The sequence below is a fragment of the Mixophyes fleayi genome, chromosome 4 (assembly GCF_038048845.1).
Source record: "Mixophyes fleayi isolate aMixFle1 chromosome 4, aMixFle1.hap1, whole genome shotgun sequence".
Classification (NCBI taxonomy): domain Eukaryota; kingdom Metazoa; phylum Chordata; class Amphibia; order Anura; family Limnodynastidae; genus Mixophyes; species Mixophyes fleayi.
This window is the reverse complement of record NC_134405.1, coordinates 90,991,570-91,015,760: the sequence shown is the minus strand read 5'-3', so window position 1 is coordinate 91,015,760 and position 24,191 is coordinate 90,991,570. Positions and strand designations below refer to the sequence as shown.

At 38.0% G+C, this 24,191-nt stretch overlaps 1 protein-coding gene across 17 annotated transcripts in view; it reads right to left on the bottom strand.

Annotated features, from left to right (window-relative positions):
• The window catches only part of AKAP13 (A-kinase anchoring protein 13), a 169,821-nt gene that overhangs the window by 111,585 nt on the left and 34,045 nt on the right, over positions 1-24,191 (bottom strand). For all 17 annotated transcript variants that reach the window (XM_075207724.1, XM_075207729.1, XM_075207725.1 and 14 more), the window contains exons 3-4: positions 23,555-23,598; positions 9,578-9,725 (exon numbers count right to left, since the gene is read on the bottom strand). In XM_075207724.1, coding sequence (XP_075063825.1) covers positions 9,578-9,725; positions 23,555-23,587 — 181 coding nt within the window. In that variant the 5' untranslated portion in view covers positions 23,588-23,598. The remainder of the gene's footprint in view (positions 1-9,577; positions 9,726-23,554; positions 23,599-24,191) is intronic.

Genomic DNA, 24,191 nt, shown 5'->3' with positions numbered 1-24,191 from the left:
TAGTCACTTTAATTGTGTTTGTCAAACTAGCAAGAAACAAAATTATCTAAAAGATTAATATTTATGGAGTACAAGTATAAAGCAGAGAGCTAACAAAACACCTAACGCGACCTCAGAATGCACTTGTCATCATATAAATTAACATCAATTCGTATTTCAGGACATTCCTCATGTCCCACACTTCTGGACCCAGAGACCTACACAATTTAAAAAAAAACAAACAAAAAACAAACAAACAAAAAAAACCCAGAGAGACACATGGCTAAATATGGTCATCAAAACGGAATTGAAATCATATAAAAGTGTATTGCTGGACATACATTACAGAAAATTTTTCCCGATGCCGTATTGTTAATGATTTTACCAACAGGAAGTCCTGATCAGCATACCGACTCATGTGTACACAATATACATGTTTTACAAGATTTACCTACAGATCTGGGCTCTTCATCTGTCATAACCATCTGCTGAAAATATCCTGACTCTGTAAACTGTATGGAGCTCTGCCTACACTGCTGGTCGTGAGTGCGTACACACCTCCACATTTGCCCGATATTGTTCCATCGTTGAACAAGATTTTTAGTTTATAGTTTAAAAATCAAATGAAATGATAAGATGTGCTTTGAAACGATCATCATTCATCGTAGGAGCGTACACAGGAATGCGATATCGGGCCGAGCGGTCATTTATCATGTGATTGACACGATAAACAGGTAAATACCCTGTGGTGTGTACCGAGCCTTACCATTGCTAACTTATGTTAGTCCAGATAAAGATTTCTACTATGGCAATTAGACCAACAGGAAAGGGCTACACTGTTAATCTCCTAATTGAGTAAAACCCATTTTCAGGACATAAGGTGTTATGTGGTGACCATTACATCTAAATTGATAGGAAAAAAACAAACAAAAAAAAACATACATACTTACATAATATAGCAGGTTCTCTATTTTATTTTGCAGATAAGGTTTGAAAAAGGCTGTCGCATTCAGATCCATAACTATGGAGGTGCATCATGCTCGCCAGCAACTACTGTAACTGTGCGGGACATTGCAAACCACTCAACTGCACCACCTCCACCCTGGTGCCCCCTTCAAATGAAGTATAAGTATCTGGGAATTGCAAGCTCAAGCCACCTCTGATTACCTGTAGCCGAGGGGCCAGAGTTGGAAATTTAAACGCGTGACATCACAGACAGAGGCTGCTTCAAGCTACAGGTACATTGCTGGGATTCCTAGACTCAGGTAACATCAACATATTTGTGAGCCATAAATCAAGTTAGAGCCCTGATTAAACAAACATCTTTAGGTCATGGCCTAGTCAAATGTTAATTTTCCAACCCAAAATAGAATATTTCATTCTAGAATCCCTTGAAAACCTAGTGCATAACTACTGAGGTACCACATGTAAGAAGCAGAGTAAGGCATCAAAGTGTTTCATTTTTCTTTTTAATTGGCATGATTGTGATTTACATTATGTTTATACTACTGTGGCTGCGTGGAAGGGTGCATTCTGCTACCACTCCCTCTCAGTGGGTTGGTCATGCCCCCTCTGGCAGTGTGCTGCACAAACTAGCAGCGCCTACTCCTATTGCGATATAATATAGAATTTATTTTATTTAAAATCAGACTGTGACCATTTTTCGACTTCCACAGCACTCATTAAAATGTATGTCAATATGATTAATATGTTATATAGATCAGAATTCTAACATGTCAGCGGAAGTTCTTGAAAAAAGCATGTCCACTTTTCTGCAATCATGTGATATAACAGCCAGTGCTGACCATAAAGGCTACAGGTCACCAAATTCAGAAACATAGCACCTACTTACCAAGACTGCACCTGGCGATTTCTAAAGAAAAGCACCGATTGGCATTTGAGTGTTCTTCAGGAGAAAGCCATTCAAGTGAAAAATAAAAGTCTTTCTGGATGTAGCGTTATGATAAAATAGTTCTGCATTTTGACACACTGATGCGGTTATTATTGTGTGCATTCCCACAACTCATGGATGTGACCTCGCAGCACAATCTCAAGTCAATAACCAGAGGGACAGGAGAAGAGTATGTGCTGCAGAACAGTCACATGACAGGTATTGGAAATGCTTCCACCGAAGTTCACAATGGCCTCTGCTACTCCTGGATACAATAAAATCAAATGAACTGATGTTAATTTATAGGACAAGAAGCTCATTCTGAGGTCACATCAGGTTCCATGTTAGCTGCCCGATTCATATCTGGGCTCATTCATTATCTCTTAAACAATTATGTCTTTCACTAAATTGACAAATACAATTAAAGTGAAGGTAGAACATTATCCTCAATATTAATCACGAGATTACTTTCACAGTATTACTTGATGATGTATACTGGTGACCCTCATTCACAAAATCAGATTATTTAGAGAGCTCAGAATAAATACATGGAGGCAATACTAACAACAAATGTTTGCATGTTCTGTTCATCGCATCGGTTGGGATTCCCCGATAGACCCAATGGCACCATGCCGCACTCCACACTCTCCTTTTAGTTCCGTCTGCTTGAAACAAAAGGAGCTATTGATGCCCATTCCTTAGGAGTTCTTTCAGGTAAATGAGAGGTTCATGGGGAGGGGCATTTAATGCCACTCACGTTGGTTCAAAGGGGCCAAGCAGAAAGGGATGGGCCTGTTGGAACACCAAAATGATATCTCAAACTCCACGCAAAAGTATATTTTAGTTTTGGGTGGAGTTATCCATAAAGTAAACAAATAAAAAAAATAAAAAAAATCATGTTTTAATATGATACGCTTGCCCTGCTAATCAGGAATCAACACACATTCCTAAGGCAAGGCAAATAAGTAGCATAGGAAGAATGTATATATATCTGTATACAGGAGAGGTAATAGGAGTATTTACAAATTGAGTATTGAGTCATCTTAATAACTTAATTTTCAAACTATAGAGTATAAAAAAAACCCAACAACTGACTATGTTGGTGCAGCTACATTTACCCAGCAACAAGAACAAAACAAATAGTTGAAGCTCTCAGAAATCTAAACTAATCTCTTGACAATGTGGTGTGGAGAGCAGGCTGCAGAGTTGCTTGGAGTATTTTCACAGATAGATGACACTATGCAATGTCATTATGTCTAAATAGAACTTAATCTTTAATCCAATTAGAGCAGCGTTGGTAGAATTGAGCAGCCACAAGAACCCTACACCATGCGAGGCACAGATATTAAAAACAACAAAGCATCCCCTAGAGTGCACACAAGACACATAAATAATATTTTAAAACATTCAACACATTCTTATGTTCCCTTAAAAAAAAAAAAAGATAAGTAACCAGGACTATGAACTAAAATGAACATTTAGAACAGATTACAAACCATAGTATTTCTACCACCTATATTTTTCCAGTAACTCTCCATCCATTAGGGGCCATCTTGGGTTGCCACATGCCTTGTATTTTGCCAGTCAGGCTGGTAAAAATGATACTTGGTGCCAATGCTTTTTAAAAGGGAAAATTAAACATAAGATATAGAGAAGGCCAGTATTTTGTGAAGATTGGTATGGAGCTAGGTTACCAACTAGAGACACACATCGCACAGGAGATACAAACCTGTAAGGTAACAGTAACTTCTCCCAGACTGGCAGGCTAGAGACATTTTAAAGTAAAATGCAGACATTAAGTTGCCATTACCACAGCTGACTACTAGATGGCAAGGACCCCTCGCAATTCGACTAATGGGTGAGGGGTGGGCATTATATCTATAAATATTATATTTATTTATATGGCACCACAAAAGATCTGCAGCATTGTACAAGCCATAACGTGGCGTTCCCCTTTAACCTTAGTTGAAGACCGTGATAACCTGCCACATTACAACGCCGCATTAGTTCTTAAAGCTGCACCACCACCTAGGAGGATATTTTCCTAAGAACCATAGCCACCGTACAACTGTTTTTTTGCAATGCTTCTAAGTTTCTATCAAGTGAGAGGACCAATCACAAGCCATAATGAAGATTAGTCTACCTGCTCACAAACTACCCTCCACTGTTATTTGAAGATGGCTAAGCTCAAATGATTTGCTACAGAACAGGAAGAAAAGGCCCCAGCCAGGGAGGGGGACCAGTTAGTAAACTATGTTCCTAGGTGGTATTACACGTTTAGTAAGGTGTGCACAATTAATAGAACACAAAACAAATAAAAATATTTAAGATCCTATGGGGCCAATATAAATCAGCATGAGTTGGCTTTCATGTCATTTATGCCCACCTCTGATGGCATGAGCAAAATTTTGCGTAATCAAGCCCTATTTTCAGGAGTCATGGGTACTGGAAACAGTTGCATATAAATGACGTGCAAGACAACTTGCAAAGAAATCGGACACAGATAATTGAATAAAATATCACCAAAATAGTTAGATATAAACCTAAATAATATCAGTATAATAGATATAATAAAGGCTTGTTTTCCCTAGAGGAATATTTACTATAGGAAAACAGTCAGAGTAATACCATTGCTTATATTGGTTTCTTTCAGTATTAGAAAATACAAATGTTTTCATGACACACACTTTAAATAATAATTATATATATTGCAACGGTAGCAACATTGTTATCTGTCGATACACAGCTCTTTCAAAACAAAGACAAGAAAAACTACATATATTTGAGAACAAATTAAGATTTATTTTTTTACCATATTAAAAAATATAAGCACAAACAAAAAGAATTGATGTGCTGTGAAGCATGTGCTAGTGGACCACTGGCCAACACAGTGTTTTAGCAACTGTGGTTGTTTATGTCACATGTTACAGAACAGCAGATGTCTGCAAATCCAAACATAAACCAGGGGTGTGAAATATGCATAGCCTCTGACATTGTAGCAGACAACTGACCATGGGTACAGCAAATCTGAGCACAAATCTGGTAACAATGTGCAGTCCCTAAATCTCAGATACTAACAGCAGTCACGAAGCTGGCACACTACGACCGCCACAACCGTGTCAGCGCTACAGCATCATAGAGAGCACCAGAGACAGCCTGGTCTATATCAGTGATCGGCAACCGTATACATTCCAGAGGCCGCATTATGCTGCCCTCTAACCGTCAAAAGGAACGCAGAATAGCCTTAAGCCCATTGATGTTTTAAAACAACATAGCTAATAAAAAAAAATGAAGACACCTATCTGTAATAACATATCAACAAGCATTTTAAACAATTGATTTGGGCTGTAGGTGAAGGCTCAGAGGGCCACATGAGGCCCTATGGCCGCCTGTTGCCCATCACTGGTCTATATGAATAATAAAAGCTTATTGGATTTCATCCAATCAGAGGAGAATCGGGACTTGTCTGGCTAACCGTGAATAAATAACATTTGTAATTTGTAAAAAAAAAAAAAAAAATGTTACTTTTTTTTTATCCACCTCATTCTCAGTTTGAATGTTTTATATTGAAAACAAAAAAATGGTAATTAATTTCTTTTTTTTATTTCACAGCTTGGCAACAGCAATAATAAAATAGAAAGCATCAAGTTCAGTTTCCTGCTAGATCTCATAAATTCTTAATCGTAAAAACAATCTGGTCAACATCTGTCGCACTAAAACAACTTGTGGCTTTAGCTTGTGTTCAGTACAGATATGTGCAACTAGCCACAGCCTTCCTGAGATAAACACCTGGAAATGGTTATAATCACACACAAACCCACGGTCAATGACTAGATGGTCACAAAGAGCCTAAAAAAATGCAGCCATAGTGCTTTCTATACCACTAGATGGCCATACTATAACATATTGTACGGACATCTGATGGTTTATTTTTTTATTTAAAGACTAAAGAGAAGAGATGAACTAGGCCTGGTAATCGAATCATATATGAGAATAGAGTATGGCAGCAAAAACAGATAAACTTTCATCACTTGAATGCTATATGACAGAACATGTAGTGTCAAATGTTATGTTGAAAATCTTATATTTATTTGCCTATGTTAATAGTGCATTTGTTGGTGTAGATGATTATCTTTTGATTGGTCATTTGGCTCCACCTTGTACAGTCATGGCCAAAAGTTTTGAGAATGACACAAGTATTGGTTTTCACAAAGTTTGCTGCTTCAGTGCTGTTCAGTGTAGATCTTTTTGACATATGTTACTATGGTATACTGAAGTAAAATTACAAGCATTTCATAAGTGTCAAAGGCTTTTATTAACAATTACATTAAGTTTATGCAAAGAGTCACTATTTGCAGTGTTGACCCTTCTTTTTGAAGAGCTCTGCCATTCTCCCTGGCCTAATCAATGCTTGGAGTTTGTCAGAATTTGTGGGTTTTTGTTTGTTCACTCGCCTCTTAAAGATTGACCACAAGTACTCAATGGTATTAACGTCTGAGGAGTTTCCAGGCCATGGACCCAAAACTTCCATGGTTTAATCCCCGAGCCACTTAGTTATCACTTTTGCCTTATGGCAAGGTGCTCCATCATGCTGGAAAAAGGCATTGTTCGTCATCAAACTGTTCTTGGATGGCTAGGAGAAGTTGCTCTTGGAGGATATTTTGGTACCATTCTTTATTCATGGCTGTGTTCCTAGGCAAAATTGTGAGTGTGCTCACTCCCTTGGGTGAGAAGCAACCCCACACATAAATGGTATCAGGATGCTTTACTGTTGGCATGACACAGGACTGATGGTAGCGCTCACCTTTCATTCTCCAGACAAGCATTGTTCCAGATGCCCCAAACAATCTGAAAGGGGATTCATCAGAGAAAATTACTATACCCCAGTCTTCAGCAGTCTAATCCCTGTACCTTTTGCAGAATATCAATCTGTGACTGATGTTTTTACTGGAAAAAAGTGGCTTCAATGCTGGCATACTTGATACCAGGTCATCCTTTCAAGTCTTCGCCTCACTGTGCGTGCAGATGCACTCACACCTGCCTGCTGCCATTACTGAGCAAGCTCTGCACTGGTGGGGCCCGTTCCCGCAGCTGAATCAACTTTAGGAGATGGAGTGAATATACCAGGTTTATCTAGCCTAATGCTACACACGTCACTCTGGCAGGCCACCACCCAGGGGTGCCTTCCTATGCCAGGGAAGTCTTCCCAGTACCTTCTAGGGTTCTTATTAGTCACTCAGGCAAATGCAGTTAGAAAGTACAACAGTACATTTAATGCAACAAAAACAATCACTAGAATATTATGTACACACAGTAAATAAATGGCAGGCAAGTTTAGCACATTAATCTGTCCCTTACACCACTAGCTAAAGGTGTTACAGTCACCTGGATGTCCTGACTTGAAGACCCATAGATCCAACGATGTCTTTCACTGGTAGAGACCCGCAACTCAAAAACCAGCCACCCTTCAGCTTTCAGCCATCAATTCCCAGAATGAACATCACCTCCCCCCTGGATGGATACTAATTAGCCTACCCCAACTCCAAAGATAAGGTAGCAGTCAGTTCCTCCTAAAATTAACCCTTTGCACTATTTTGTAATGTCACAGGATCTCCAGCCGTTCCTTGCATCCTGTAGAGGAAGGAGGGGGTGAATGTAGCCACAGCCCCCTCACCTGTATCCTGGAATCTCATCCTTACCCACAACCTACCTGGCTTCACTTTAAAACAATGAAACCACATGCACTGCAATATCAATAATATACATATTTACAATGAGCTACAATGTCCCCTTATCCACATGTAATTAGACACTGTAGTTGTACTCTGCTGAGCTGGGGAACAAAAGCAAGGGCTATAAAAAGTACATGGTATAATCCACATTTTGTGAGAAACGAGGGACAGGCTGGTTAAGGCGCTATCAAACTAGTTTCGTCACAGATGGTCCTAGCACTTGCTGGACGTTCTTGGGCACCCTAAAGCCTTCTTCACAACTATTGAACCTCTCTCCTTGAAGTTCTTGATGATCCAATAAATGGTTGATTTAGGTGCAATCTTACTAGCAGCAATATCCTTGCCTTTTTTACAAAGCAATGATGACTGCATGTATTTCCCTGCAGATAACCATGGTTAACAGAGGAAAACCAATGATTTCAAGCACCACCCTCCTTTTAAAGCTTCCAGTCTATTATTCTAACTCCAGCAGCATAACAGAGGTATCTCCAGCCTTGTCCTTGTCAACACTCACCTGTGTTAGCGAGAGAATCACTGATCTGATGTCAGCTGGTCCTTTTGTGGCAGGGTTGCAATGCAGTGGAAATGTTTTTGGGATAAAGTTCATTGTCATGGCAAAGAGGGAGTTTGAAATTAATTGAAAGTCATCTGATCACTCTTCATGATATTCTGGAGTATATGCAAATTGCCATCATAAAAACTGAGGCAGCAGACTTTGTGAAAAATATTTGTGTCATTCTCAAAACTTTTGGCCATGGCTGTATACCAGCAACAGACAACCTGTTACCCATCACTGATGTATAAAGATCCCAACATGAACTTATTGGCCATGTATATTGATTGAGGTGCATTGGCTTACAGTTTGGGCATTGGCCACACTGAAATGAAAAAGTACCCTGTGTATTAAACATGTTGCTTGAGTGGCACTCTTAAAGAATACAGTTTCTGTTTTCTGTAATGTGTCTCTTTGGATTTAAGACGTCGGACTTCCAGCAACAGGAGGAAGAACTGGCTACAAATTACCTCCTGGCATAGATGGCAGTGCTAAGAACACAGTATAATATGTCACTGAGTAATACATACAGTAACTCATTTAATTATAAACTCTACACATTTTATAATAATTGCTTTAATGATGTCAATGAACCCAGAAATCGTGTGAAACACGAGGGACATATATGGAAACTGTTTCACAGACAGAAATCATCATCATCATCATCATCATCATAGCACTTTACAATTGGGGACAAACATAGTAAACTAATAAACAAACTGGTGGCGCTTCCATTAGCTACACAATCGGACAGTTGCTTCCATTTTCTAAACTGTGCTGGGGAAAATCTGACCGGTTGCTATGGGTAGCATCCCCTTTACTACAATTATCCAGAGAAACAGCTTTCATAAATCTCACCGCTGATACAATCAGCAGGTACACACACAGATAATAGCAAATGTAATTCACAAATAACAGTACGTACTACATCAATACTAGACCAAGCTGTGACAGATAAATGCAATATAAAAAGGAGCATCATAATTTTTGCTACATTTTCTATTTCTACGATACGATTAAACCTCTGGTCTCCTTTCCATCTCCAAATTCAACCTATCCCCCCAGATTGCACGAAGTATAATGCCTTTCTGTGCTGGCCCCAAAATAGAAGTACAATTTATACCCAGAAACAAAAGCAGGAAAGGAATAAGGAGGACAGATAATGAAACAAAGACAATGTTTGCGGTAGCATAATTAAAACTATTCATTCTTCAGAGATTTCATAAACGATAATGTACCTTATCGCATAACAATATTCAGCGATAATAAAAATGTATGCATAATCTTTAATGTTTTATATCTGCCTAAAATAATCTTCACAGATCAAAATGAGATTTAAAAACTAAGCAGCAACTTTCAGCATTATAAAAATAAAAAAAAACACACCACACACCAAAAAATAAACCATAACAGTGTGCTCACCTGGGGTGACAGTTTCTAGGGTCGCAGAGTTTACTTTCCGAGTGCTTGCTAAATGCTTCAGAGTCGAGCCAGAAAACAGCAGGTAAAAAACCAGATCATCTTCCAGCTCAGATTGTTCTGTGAGACGCACTGTAAGGACACAGTCACCCTGAGAGGCAACACAAAAAGCCAGTTAGTGACCCTATTCATTCTGCCAGGGGAACAACATGGACATATTGTAGACACAAGAAATAATCATCAGAAATGTGGGTATTAGAGAGGGTGCCCCTCAGTCCTGTCAGACTGTCAGACATTTAGTGGAGTGACAGGAGCATGGAGGAAATGCTGTGTTGGTGTAAGTAACAAAGCAATTCTCACATTCCACAACGGGAGGCTATGCCACATTATTTGAAGTTTTTCTTTCCATAGTATGGACAATTGAGTTGGAACAGAGATTTGGGTCCAATGAAACCTTAAGTGTATATATTCTTATTTCTTTCCTAGAACCTACACGATGAATCAGCAATCATACAGGTGGGTAAACTAGGCAGGTTTGGGAATTAGGAAATTCATAGAAGATATGAGAAAATAATAGTAATATAAGTTTATTAATGGCAAAATAAAAAATGAAGCCATGTGGAGCATCCACCCCACATGCAAAAATTAAAAAAAAACAAACAGAATAAAAACCCTCTTCATTATATCAAATATCAATAATCTTGTTGCACGAAAGGATTTTGTGCTGCATCTCAGCACTGCCGAAGAGGGTATTGGGATGTTGTTGTTGTACACAAAATGCCAATATTAATTGCACAAATCATTTATACAGATCATATCAAAGTTGTTTCATTGACAAGTATTTATTGAGAGAGAAGAGATGGTTTAACACAGCAATGTTTTAACAGCAAAGAGAAAATATATGCTTTAATTTAAGAGATTAACATGGGTATGCTACAGCAGACAGTATTTCATTTCAGAAAGTGGTACTGACAAATCCTGACTCCAGAAGAGATTATGTGGATAAACGGACTTGCCAATGCTTGGTACATTACATCAATGCTTTAAAAATCAAAAGGAAATGGGATTCAAAATAAATTCAAGAATCCATAGGGAAAAAATTATTGTTTTGGGAAAAGGGAAAAAAAACAAAAAAAACCCAAAACAAAACAGTAAAATATTTGAATATATATATTTTTGGTGACTTTTCTGAAAATAGTGTGCAGTATATTTGATTTTGCTGTTTTTGTGGAACATATTAATAATCATATTCCTAATAAAACAGGCATGGCACTGAAGATAGTGATACAAAGTTCTATAATTGCATCACAGAATACATCAAAATAAGGTACACAAATTGAGTATGTACAGAAAGCCTAGAAATATCCAAGAGCAACACCTATACTATGCACATACATAAAAGGCCTGTTCAGTAAATGGTTTAAAAAAGAAAGCAATTCTACTAACTCTCTACCTAATACTGACCAGACACCATCAGTGCTGCAAATTGGTCCAATTGATGGGAGTAGGATTATTTTCGAACATGCTCCCTAATCTGGCAGGCAGATGACAGTCCTCTGCTGATAACACAAAACTTCCTAATGATCCTGTCCTGCAATCTGAGCACCATACAACCAAATCTAGCTAATTTGGCCACCCGTATGCAGTTAGATTGGAGACTGATCCTGGCACTCACTATGGGCCCGATTCATTAAGGATCTTAAATTAAGAAATTTCTTATTTAAGTCTCCTGGACAAAACCATGTTACAATGCAAGGGGTGCAAATTAGTATTCTGTTTTGCACACAAGTTAAATACGGACTGTTTTTTCATGTAGCACACAAATCTAACTTAAAATGTCAGTGTACAAATAAGCTATCAAGTATTTGTGTGCTACATGAAAAAAGAGTCAGTAGTTAACTTATGTGCAAAACAGAATACTAATTTGCACCCCTTGCATTATAACATGGTTTTGTCCAGGAGACTTAAATAAGAAATTTCTTAATTTAAGATCCTTAATGAATCGGGCCCCATGTGTGCTCATTAAAAGGGTATTTGATACAGACCTCATTAGTCATTTAGAATGTTATTTAGTATCTCCAAATAACATACAGACCTCACTATAGAGCCATAGTTAATAAACTGAAGCGTCATACACCAATTCATAAAACAGTATATTTTTTCTAACCTAAACAAATATATTCAACTTGAACTTTATACACAAAACACAAGAACCACCATCTACTGCTTCACCAGACAGAGACTATGTAGTGCAGTTCTATTAAATTGCCAGGTTATGAACTACTATAAAATCATAAAATGCTTTTACAATGTTGAGTGGGTTGTTAAGATCACAATTTATTTCTTGACTCGATAGCCATTACAACAGTGATAGTAGTGTCTGCCTTATGCTGGATTGCTGTATATTTTTACACACACTTCTCTAATCCCTAACAACCATCTGGTATCTTTCAACAAGCTCTTTTGTGAACATCTACTTAAAGCAGCCATCAAGGCAGGCGAAAACTATTTCATGGAAAATGTTGACGCCCTGAACAAGAAGTTCTTAGCCTCCTCATGAAAAGAATCTACCTAAAAATCAGATCACGCTGAACGGTTACTCAAGTTAGAGATGAGCCTATGGCTATTTTCTTTATTTGCTAAGAAATTCTGCAAGCTCACAGTTACAGTGGAAAAGTATAAACAGCTGCCATGCCAAACTACATAGAGATAATGTGCCAACACTGTGCACCCTGTAATGACGGTCATGCACTTTCCTGTAGCTCTTCTTTATAAGAGCCTGGTATAATGTGAGGCACGTACAGGCATGAATACATTACAAAAGTACCATACTAAACCTCTACAATGCATGAAAGCCAAACCAACCATCATACGACAGTGCATTGCAATAGAAAATGATTCCAGAAATGACAAGTGTGTCTATGAATAAATAAGAAGTGAATATCCGAGAGGGTGAATGAGCATACAAAGCACACACTAATTAATCTACTTTACAATTAAGCTGTCCTGCTGTTTAGCAAGCTAGCTTCTTTGGCAGCCAGCATCTCTTCTGGTTAGTCTCAACTATTTATATATTTCCGAATGACTTCACCTTCGCCGATATCAAGACACAGCCTAAGCACTTGAGATCAGGAGGTAATGAACTGGGTCAAGAGTACAAGGGAAGGTCAAAGTCATTGTGTGCAGTTTGGAAGAGCAGAGCTCCTTTCACTAACCGATAAGGCCCAGGCTGCTGATGACTAGACGGCTCAGTTAGACCTATTTTTATGCTTGAAGATGAGTGGCGGGGACGATTGCCGGAGAGTCTATGACACTATGCAGAACCAATCACTTAATTACAATCTAAAACAGAACTGTCCAACTTGGTAAAAATCATGATTTGCAAAAGACATTTACCTGCAGATACATTATTGCTCTAACTACTGATAGCACAATCTACTTCCGAAGAGTTTTAAATAATGTCATTATTGGCAGAAGAATTATAAATAGAACAGTGGGCTGCATCGGAGTTGACATTTTTGTATTGAAATACAAAAAAACGCATTGCCAAAATAGTGTTTTTATTGTTCCAGTTCTGCCTCTGGGAACTTGCAGGTGGAATCAGCTTTCCAGCACAGACATAGATTTCATCCCTGGATTAGCAAGCCTATCTCAGCAACTCCACCATCTCTAAGAATATTTACCATACCACTCTAGAAATTATCAGAATGTCCAAACTCAAACAATAGCCATGAGAACTGACCAAATCCCACTGTGCCTGCAGTCTAGGGCCCATGTCCACACCAACAAACAAGCCATTATGTAGTGTTTGTAGAGAACAGAATATGTGACATCATCATCATTTATTTATATAGCGACACTAATTCCGCAGCGCTGTACAGAGCCCTGTAGGCCGCTTGTTGTAGATTTTGGGTTCTGTGCGGTTTCTGAGAGTCTCATACAGTCTGATCCTTGGACGACTTTGGTTTTTCCGCTCACATATCTGCCCCTCCTACCAGATTATCTGCAAGGGCTATAAAAGTAATGTTAGAGCCCTTGGGAAAATAGGTGGACTGAGGCTGCTGCTAGGAGGAGGGGCACCTTCGTAAGATATTTTGCTAGGTACTAGTGCAGCAATAAAGTGGACCGGACACCTGTACATATCTAATATCCAGCTACTAATTTCACTAGGGACATCAAAGTGGAGTGAGGTACAATGTGCCTCATGCCTCAGTGATGCCACCAGTTAAAAGTGGAGTAATAGGCATTCTTATAATTATTGATAACCACAAAAAGGAAGCCTCCCTTGTGTATACAGTAACATTTTTTCATTATTCAAATCCTCTAAAATGATAATCAATGTTTCTTTACTAAACTAACTGAACTTTAAGTAAACTGTTCAGTCAGAGAGTGCAGGCAATATGTGAACCAGAGATTTAGGATGTTACAGATCTCTGCAAACAAGATAGATGTATGAAATTTGTTTCTTATGGTGATGCATTTGACACCACAAATTTCCCCATATCAGTTTTACAGGAGCCTCGCGTGACTACATTTTGGTGTTGGGGGACTATGCCCCTGCCACCATATAACTCTCAGTATGCCTCCACTCAACTTCTCACATCATGACACTACCCCTGTCACATGTAGTCCTGTCCACAGTAACATAAATCACACATATGGACAGGTTACTGCCTCCCACAAGCTCAGCACACTCATCTTCTGAAATATTCTGGGCATGATTCATTAAGGACCGTAAATAGAGATACGTGGCGTATTTTACGTAAAATCGTTCTACACATGCCCAGAACCAGACTACACGCTAGCAAAAGCAGCAACACTGAATTGATCATCAAGAGCAAAGGAGCCTTCCGATAGGCTACGATTTCATTGGTGGAACGAGGGGGGGAGGGGAGTATGCACAGTCAATGTACAGTAAGGGCATGGCAAGCTGGAGCACACACAGCAACATCAGACTCAAGGTTTGGGTATCTCTAAGGTACGTGTGTTTCTGTCTATGAGTTGCAGGTTTAAGTGTCGAGTGATGGTAATGATGGTTGTGTTTGCATGCTAGAACATGTGTTTGCCACCAACAGCAACTGTAAAAATGTATTTTATGTACATTAGACATTAATAACATCCTAAAATATATTTTATGGAGAAAAAAAACAAACTATTTTTATTTTTGAATGTTTTTGACAATATTATTAACAGGTGGCATTAATTGAATATTATATTTTCCCTTTGTGTTCTATAAGGACTTTATATTCCACATATATATTGGATGTGTCCTGCAGTGTACTGTCTGTTAGAGCAGAGCGTACTTAGACCCTTATTCATCAACAGCTGTATCTTCAGATGTGCTTCTTGTTGAATGTGAACATTAATATGCCCGATTTACATGCGTAAAACCCCCCCAAAAAACCCACAATCTACGTACGTTTTGTGTGCCTTAATGAATCAGGTTCTTTGTGCGCAAATACTCTAGCCTGATTATATCATTAGCCAGATATTTCTAACCTTGTCCCCTTCAATGCTGTGAACATATGAACATGCAGGAGATGAAAAATAATACATACTTACTCTAATTCTAGTCAAACACACTTTAAAAATATGTTGTGGCATAGGGGCCATTAATCCAAAATACCTACTGCTTTTTCAAAGCACTATGCGGTCAGCAATGTAATCACACCATATCTAAAGCCCACATTAACACGGACATGTGATCAACTACGTCTGGGTATTTGAGAACGTATGCATTTAGACTTCAGTACACATCAGTTAGTACTTAATTATTAAAGAATGCCTTGACCTTTAAAGACATTTTACCAGCTGATTACTCAGCCATATAACACACTCACCGCCCTATAATCACCAGATATTATAAATTGGTTTTTGTCTGCAATTTGCTATTTCAGGCAACACGGTATCCTGAACACCAGTCTTTGGGTAAACACTAGATGCCCCAAGCGTGGCCCAGCGAGTTCAGCAATATAACAGCTTTCAGAGTTTGGATTAACATTAAAAAACTGAATTTTGCTGCTTTCAGCCCCTGGATGAAGGTTACCTTGCTTTAAATACGACACACCTACCATTGTCTCCGATCATAAACAAGCAATGCGCTCTCTAAAGTCCATTAGAAGAATAAAAAATGTACAACTAGCAAATTCAATCCTTACCAGCAGGGTGGAATGTCAAAATACAAAAAGGACCAGTCACTGTTAGGTAGCTGGTGAAATGAAAGGCACATCTGTTCTGCGTTAGCCTCATGTACGTTGTATCCCCCATACGCTATGCAAAGTGAAATTTAACTTTTTTCTGCTTCTTTGTTAGCTATGTAAAGGTTATCATTGCTATGTCTTTACTGGCCATGGAGTTAAAGATATCCTTAGGACTCCCCATCTGTTAAAATCCCGTTAAAATGCTCAATCCTGTTCAGGTGAGAAAGAGGCAATATAATTAGCCAATCCCCCTATAACTTTAGCCATGGTGACGGTACGCTGTGCAGGGGCAGTAGTAATATTGAATGATGATATTTCTAAGGGACATTGCAAACACAAGGAACTGCTTCATCTTTAAAATTCTAGGTCAAGGCACTTTGCTATTTGTCACAAGGTCTGTTACCACAAAGTATATAAATTGATCTATGTATTTTTTTTCTGTATATAAAGACTGCAAAGTGCCACGCTTCTAATACTTTTACACATTTTCTATCGTTGTCATAGCCTGATGAAAGAGGGGCATCGGCCACGGCTAAAAGGGACATGGCTAAATTCCTTGTTACCCCTCTGACCGTCCAGATCAGTTCCCCCTTCTACTGTGCTCACCTGCCACAAGCATATTACATTTATTCACAGACTCACACTACCACAAATCCTATAAATCACACAGCCATCTGCCTTCTCTCTCACTTAGCAGCCCTGCTCCCTCATCTTGTATGTTCATCACTGTTCTCCTACCAGATCAAGGAACCACAATAACTAACAAAAATATTCACTAACTTGATCTTATTCTCACCCACATTTGGTTTTATTTAAAACTGCAACAACTTCCCCATTCCTTTTTTAACATACATCCTCTTAATTGCATTTGATTCCCCTCCTCCAAGATTGACCTCTCGCAAGCTTCTATATTCCACTAACATGCAATACCTCAGTGGCAGTCTGCAATTTCCCATATATCTCCCCTCATGTAACCAGGATATTATAACCATACACATTTACCTTAGACCAAGTAGCCCCTCCTACTTCCCACAAATCCTGGCATTTCTTTTGGCAACCTTGTCACACTAAACAGCTATTTCCAAAACTGCTCCTGGTTCGCTGGCGCTATTGGAGGTAGACTCGCTCCTCTGTAAATTTCATTCATTATAAATGTATTCTGTGATTCTACACTTACACCCTACCAAAGCCAAAACATACCTACTTTATATCTTTCATTTCTACCTTGTCCAGTAATCATTAACACATCTTCAGTGCCTTCAATTCTCTCCTTAACCTAACATTAGAGAAACTTAATAGTGATCTCAAGGGACATGACTTTACCGATCACCTTCGAGGAAAAAACGGACTTCATCGATCAAAAGATTCTACCACAACCTCTCCATATTTAAGCCTGAGACCTGCGCTCTTGGATCAAAATCCCTCACATCTTGTTCACTCGCTTTCACCAGCTCTGATTATTCATATGAACGGAAATATTTCACAGCTTTGCCCTTACTATACATTTGTATATGTTTGTTTAAGCAAGCATACATTACTGCCATCCTAAATAAACCAGTTTTCGATTCATCCTTGCATTCCCCTTTTTTCTGCTTTCTAAACTCAATTGTTTGGCGTATATCCTCCTAGTAAGCTATCTCTATGCTCTTTGATGGACCTTTTTCATCTGGATTCCACACACAATATATTCATCATCATCATCATCATTTATTTATATAGCACCACTAAATCCGCAGTGCTGTACAGAGAAATCACTCACATCAGTCCCTGCCCCATTGGGGCTTACAGTCTATATTCCCTAACACACACATAAACTAGGGTCAATTTGTTTGCAGCCAATTAACATACAAGTATTCTTTTTGAAGTGTGGGAGGAAACCAGAGCACCCAGAGGAAACCCACGCAAACACAGATAAGGCCATGGTCGGGAATTGAACTCATGACCCCAGTGCTATAAGGGAGAAGTGCTAACCACTAAGCCACCGTGCTGCCCATTCCACTGAAACAGTTCTTACTAAAGATTCCAATGTTTTTCTGGCTGGTTATTACTTTTACTATTTATTCTTCTAGATCTCTCTGCTGCCTTCAATGTGGCGCAGTAGAGCAACTCATACAAAAAACCCTCAGCACCTTTTCTGAAAGGACACAAACAAGATTGCATGATTATTATTAACCTTTATTTATAGCGTGCCAAATGTGGTCCTAGTGGCTAGCACATCTGCCTCACAGCACTTGGGTCATGAGTTTGATTCCCAACCATGGCCTTATCTGTGTGGAGTTGTATGTTCTCCCCTTGTTTGCGTGGGTTTCCTCTGGGTGGTCCGGTTTCCAACCACATTCCAGAAAAAACAAAACAAAAAAAAACAAAACATACTAGTAGGTTAATTGGCTGCTATCAAAAATTGACCCAAGTGTGTGTGTGTGTGTTAGGGAATTTAGTCTGTAACCTCCAATGGGGCAGCGACTGATGTGAGCGAGTTCTCTGTACAGCGATGCGGAATTAGTTGCGCTACATAAATACCTGATGATGATGATGACGATTATGAAATACACATCACAGGTGGCAGACTAAAAGCGATTGCAAGTCTCCCCTTATTGCGCATCACAAGTGACAACAGTAGAGGTTTTAAAAAGTTAAAATCAGTGTTGGGTTGCAATGTACAGCAATTTTAAATTCTGCAAGGTAATAACACAAGGGGCTACAGTTCTTAAATGAAATGTCCTGTTTTAAAATTATGGTCTTTATATGTTTTCATAGGAATAATTTTTTTATAGAAATTATATATTTTATATATATTTTTAACTGTTTTATGTTTATAGTCTTATAATGTTTTTTATATTCTTATTGTATCTTTGATTCTATATACATATTATACTGTAGTGACCGAATATAATTATTTGCATTAATATTTTAGCGCCATGTGGTACATACGCTAACTTTTTCTATGTCCTCGACCTACCAGGACATTAAGAATGTATGCTTTAGACACTACTCAAGCGCAGTGTAAAATTGTCCAGTATATGTAATTGATCTGCAAGCCTGCAGAAATTTAATGAATTGTTTCTATTAAGCGCCAGATGGCGCATGCGTATGTTGTATATGTCCTCTATCCATATGGACATTTAAATAAAGTTTTTTGATTTTGTATAATTGTACATGCGCAGTATGCGAACGTCTCTGATGTGCACACATAATATGGCATGGCACACTAAAAATAGGAGCGTTCTGTCTATATAACTCCTGATGAAGTCTTTATTTAACATAAGACGAAACACGTTGGGTTTTGCTGCTGTGGTACTACTTTTATTATTGTCTGGAACCCTGGACTTTTGGACAATTTATTCCATATTGGACTCGTCGACATTTGATGGGGACATTTGTCTTCTTTTGTAAGCGGATTCACATACGCGTTCATTATAAGTTTTTGAGTAAGAAATACTACACTATATGGTGTTTTTTCTCAACCTGAGGTACCGGGATATACAAAAAGAGGCCCAGTGGGACCAAAGGGATCTTGCAGATAAGCCTGCTATATTCTGTATCTGGTACGCTTAAGCACTTTTAGTGTGGTTTTTGGTATCCATCACTGGGTGTATGGTGTAAGGTTATTTACGCTAAAAAGGTAATACACTATAGCTGGTTTTCCACGTTTGTTTCTTTTAGCATATGATGGTGGGATCCTGGATGGCCCTTTAAGTGAAGTAAGTAAGAATCCAATCTGATACGCTTCGTCATAACAAATCATTTGGTGTGAGGACCATAATTCTCTGATACGCCTGATTACAATAAACTATCTGGTGCGCAGCATTACTATTATAGCATACCTATATTACTACACTATGAGGCGCCCTGCTTTGTCCTTTTTCTATAATACATACATATATATATATACATATATATATATATATATATATATATATATATATATATATATATATATATATATATATATATATATATATATATATATATATATATATATATACACACACACATACACACACACACACGCATATCTGTACACACACATATTTAACAACATAGTCCCCCGACCTTGCCAGGTGGTCAAGGTATGTCAGTGATGGTTTAGGGTGAAACTATAAAATGTATCAGACTGCAGCTAATGACGGGTTAATCTGTGGGATATTGGATTTAGATAAAGCAATTTAGTATATGCGCACTGCTATATCTACCTTGAAACGGACTACGATAGAACACCAGAGGGACGTCCTCTGTAAAAGCCTGCTGACATTACTTGTTTAAAAAGGTCTGCAGTACTGAGAGGAGTTTGACTGCAGGAATATAGCCCTCTACACTTTACAAAAAAGGATAGCAAAATACGTCTTTCAAAAGGTACAAGACCAGATAGATAAACACTCCCTGACATTATACAAAATAATCAAATCAAGCTTCATCATGATGTACAAGCCTGATGAGCACAATGTCACAATGTCTGACTAACTCATACCAAAAGGCAATGATTCAGCAATTTCAATCAGTGTTAAGCACACACCGCTCTTACCCTCTACTGAACAACTTACTGCAACCTCAGGGAGCTCTAGGATATACACCCAAAATAAGTCAGGCTTCATTACCTTTAAAGAATATAGCGCTTCTACTGTTATTCTAGAAAAGTATAGTTTGCTTATCAGATATTTAAACTATACCACTCACAGAACGCCCTAGTAATGTGCCACCTTTATTGAGGCGCTCTGGAACGGAAAATGTCTGCATCCTGCATAATCATTTCAGTAACTTGGAGACATATGGCAATTGCAACTACTTCAAAAACACTTTTGCAGTCACAAATTTAAAAGTTAACAAAAGCTGTAATTGTTATAGAGTATATGTTGCCCAATAATAACTTAATCTCCTCAATATCAGACACTGTAAACTCAAATATCCCCATCTGACCTTAAAAAAAACGGATCTAAAACCTGAACCATTCAGATAGTAAAATAGCAAATATTATAGCAGTCATAAAGCATTTGAGCAGTCAAGTCTCAAAGCCAAAGATTAGCTTATCTTTTCCATTCTTGCTATCAAAGACAGGAATGTGGTTGCACTTAAAAAGTTCAGTTGCACAGTAGCTGGAAGCAAGCCACACTCTACCCCGTTTCTAGTTGGAAAAGAAAATAGAAATTCTATTTTTCATTTTTATTAAATTGCTTTATAAAGCAGTACGTTGGTCAAGTATTAAATGCCCAATTTATTGCAGTAGGTAAACCAAGTCATTAACATGTAAAATTCTGAAGGTTTATTAACGTGTTTGATATATATATTATAATATGTGAGTATTTTCTCTGTACAACTCTGCACAATTAATTAACTACATAAATATTGTGTGTGTGAATATATATATATATATATATATATATATATATATATATATATATATATATATATATATATATATATATATATATATATATAGCAAAACAGAAGGGATGGGGCGCCACATAGTATAATACTGTATTTTTAGAGGTACTAATACAGTGACTGTTCCACAAGCCCAGAAATGACAATCTCCCCGCGGATATACTGGAGTATAAGTGCAAGATAACAGTGTAATCAACAGTCAGTGAGAAGGATGGAAGTACATAGAGCGAGCACCACTCTAAGGAAGCACCAACACCTTAGTTGTGCAATATGCGTACCAGATATAAAAGCTTTGTGGCTTATCTGTTTATACACCTTAGAACGCCAACACCTTAAGCATATTATATATGCGTACCAGAGAAAATATCTTTAAAGCTTATCTGTATCATTTGCAGCAAACAGCTTCCATTAAGCAAGACATCTGTGTTGGTCTCAATATTAAAAAAGAAGAACCATCATGGTGTAGTATATCAAAATACACATTTAATATATTTAGAACCTTAAGGTAACAAACTCACATGATAAAATATATAAAAACACGATGTGCAGGATTTTCTGTCCACAATGCAGACCATAGAAACCTTTCAGGAGTACAATATTTAAACTGCCAATTCCAATGATACTTGCAGTCTTATGATGTAACTCCGCTGGTAAATAAAATCCAAATAGCCTCAACGCGTTTCGTCTTGTAAATGTAAGACTTCTTCAGGAGGGAATAGAATAATGTGACTCTTCTAGTCACAATCTTAAATAGTTTGCGCCGCGCCATCTTGCGCATGCGCACAATGAGCGTTCTCCAACGTTCAGCGTGGGGGCGGCACACAAACGTGCCCTGCGTGGTCACATGACCAATGTATACAGAGAATTAAGATAATGTGACTCTCCTGGTCACAAACTTGAATGGTGTGCGCCGCGCCCTCTTGCGCATGCGCACAGGGAACATTCTCCGACGTTCAATATGAGGGCAATACACAGACGTGCCCTGCGTGATCACATGATTAATATATTCAATATACTTTATATCACATACAATAAAGGACTTTATGAATCTGCCCTAAATGTCCCAATCTGCGAATAATGTATCAGTATAATAGATATAAGCATTACAAATATTGGATGTGCTCAGGACAACCTTTACAATACATCTAAAGATAGATACCAATGCGATGCATTTTAAATCATAAAATACTGAATGTTATATGATATTATATCAAGCTACTAACAGGCAAATATTGTATCAGTATAGCAGATACAGACATTACAGATGCTACATTTGCACAGAACAACCTTTACACAATACATCTAAAAGTATATATACACACACACACACACACACATATGTACACACATATACACACACAAACATATCTGAGAAGCAGGAACATTTTCATGCTAAGTCAGCACCATCTGTGCTTTGTCCTGGTCCGATCAGCATCAAGATACTCTAATCAGAAGTTGCTTTCTATTCTTTCCACAGTGCAGACTGCCAGATCACGTACAAAACCAGTCTTAATGGGTTTCTCCATGGAAGGAAAGAATTCCAAGACCTAGGGTGGAGAACTGTATAACGAAGCACATCTGCAGTCTTCGTATCTGTTAAGTCGGCATCGCACTTACAGTGCAGACATCTCAATGCCTCCATTCAATTTCATTTCAGCCATGTCACACAGAAATGTTCTTCCTAGCTCAAAATTTCAAAGTCAGTCTGCAATTGAGGCACAACCTATAACTTTTGACCTTGGCTGCTACAGCCACTGTAGATGAACATGAAGGCATTAGACGAGGAAACCTATATTAACAATTCAATGTCTAGCACAATATTATAAACTTCCTGCATGGTCCAGACCCAATAACGAGTACCAGGCTGAAGTGGTTTCCATGGCAATGTACTATCGTTTATGTGGGTCAGACAAACTGATCTGTACTACTGAACAAACAGATCAAATATAAAAACCTATATCCTTTTAAAGATAGCCGTTAGAGAATCCATTAATGAAGTAAAAAAATAAAATAATAATAATTACCGTTTGCCGACAAAGGAACCGGCAAAATATGTCACTGCCCATTTTTATTCAATAAAATCAACTATAATTATCTGAGACTCTTCAGTGCCTTTCCCTGTTGCACCTGTATCTGGGAAGATTATATGGTTTTGTGTGACCCATCATAGGTCAAATATTGCCCATGCATCCCTAGCTGTAGTGAGAAAACATTCTGTTATAAAAGGATAATAAGATTGCATGAAAAGCTTGATGTGATGGCAACGCTGCACATTATCAATATATCTTTCCTTTCTGTTACAATATGTACTTCTCATTTACAATATCTGTATACAGTAAAGGAATCATCTGGCGAAGGAAACAAAAGTAATATTACTGGGTAAAAATTAAAATGTACTTACATATAATGGAGCTTGCTGTGGATTAAGTTTCATGTCCTGTGATACTGTAACAAAAACAACAGACAAATAAACATTACCCAACTGTAAGCAATAGTAACAATCAGCAGATAATTTTGGTTGAATTGAAAGCGCATGTATTCCATTTAATGTTTGTAATTAAGATCACGGTTACTAAACTCCTTGGGACATCTTACAAAGTCAACAGCTGAACTGGTGTTGTAAATAAGCAAATAGACTTGTTTAAAACAATTAATAAAAGCTAATTTCTACAAGACATTTCTGTGTACAAATGAAATTGTTACATACTGCAACTGTATGAAATTATTTAGTCAAAACAATGAGAACTGCACCCAGCAGTAGACATGCTACTGTGCACTAATCTATATAGTCGTATAATCATTATTTATGTAATTCTTTATCTAAAAAAAAGTGACAAAATGTTACAAGTCCTGTACAGTTCGTTACAGATAATCTAGATACCATGGCATGAAACAAAGGTAAAGGTAAATCAGATGGGTGCAATAACCCCAAGATTGTAAAAACTTTTAAGCAACCTGGTTCCATTGCATATAAGAAATTCCCTCATGATCCTACACAAGCTAACTTATTGTGGGGATACTTATTACATAAGGTACCC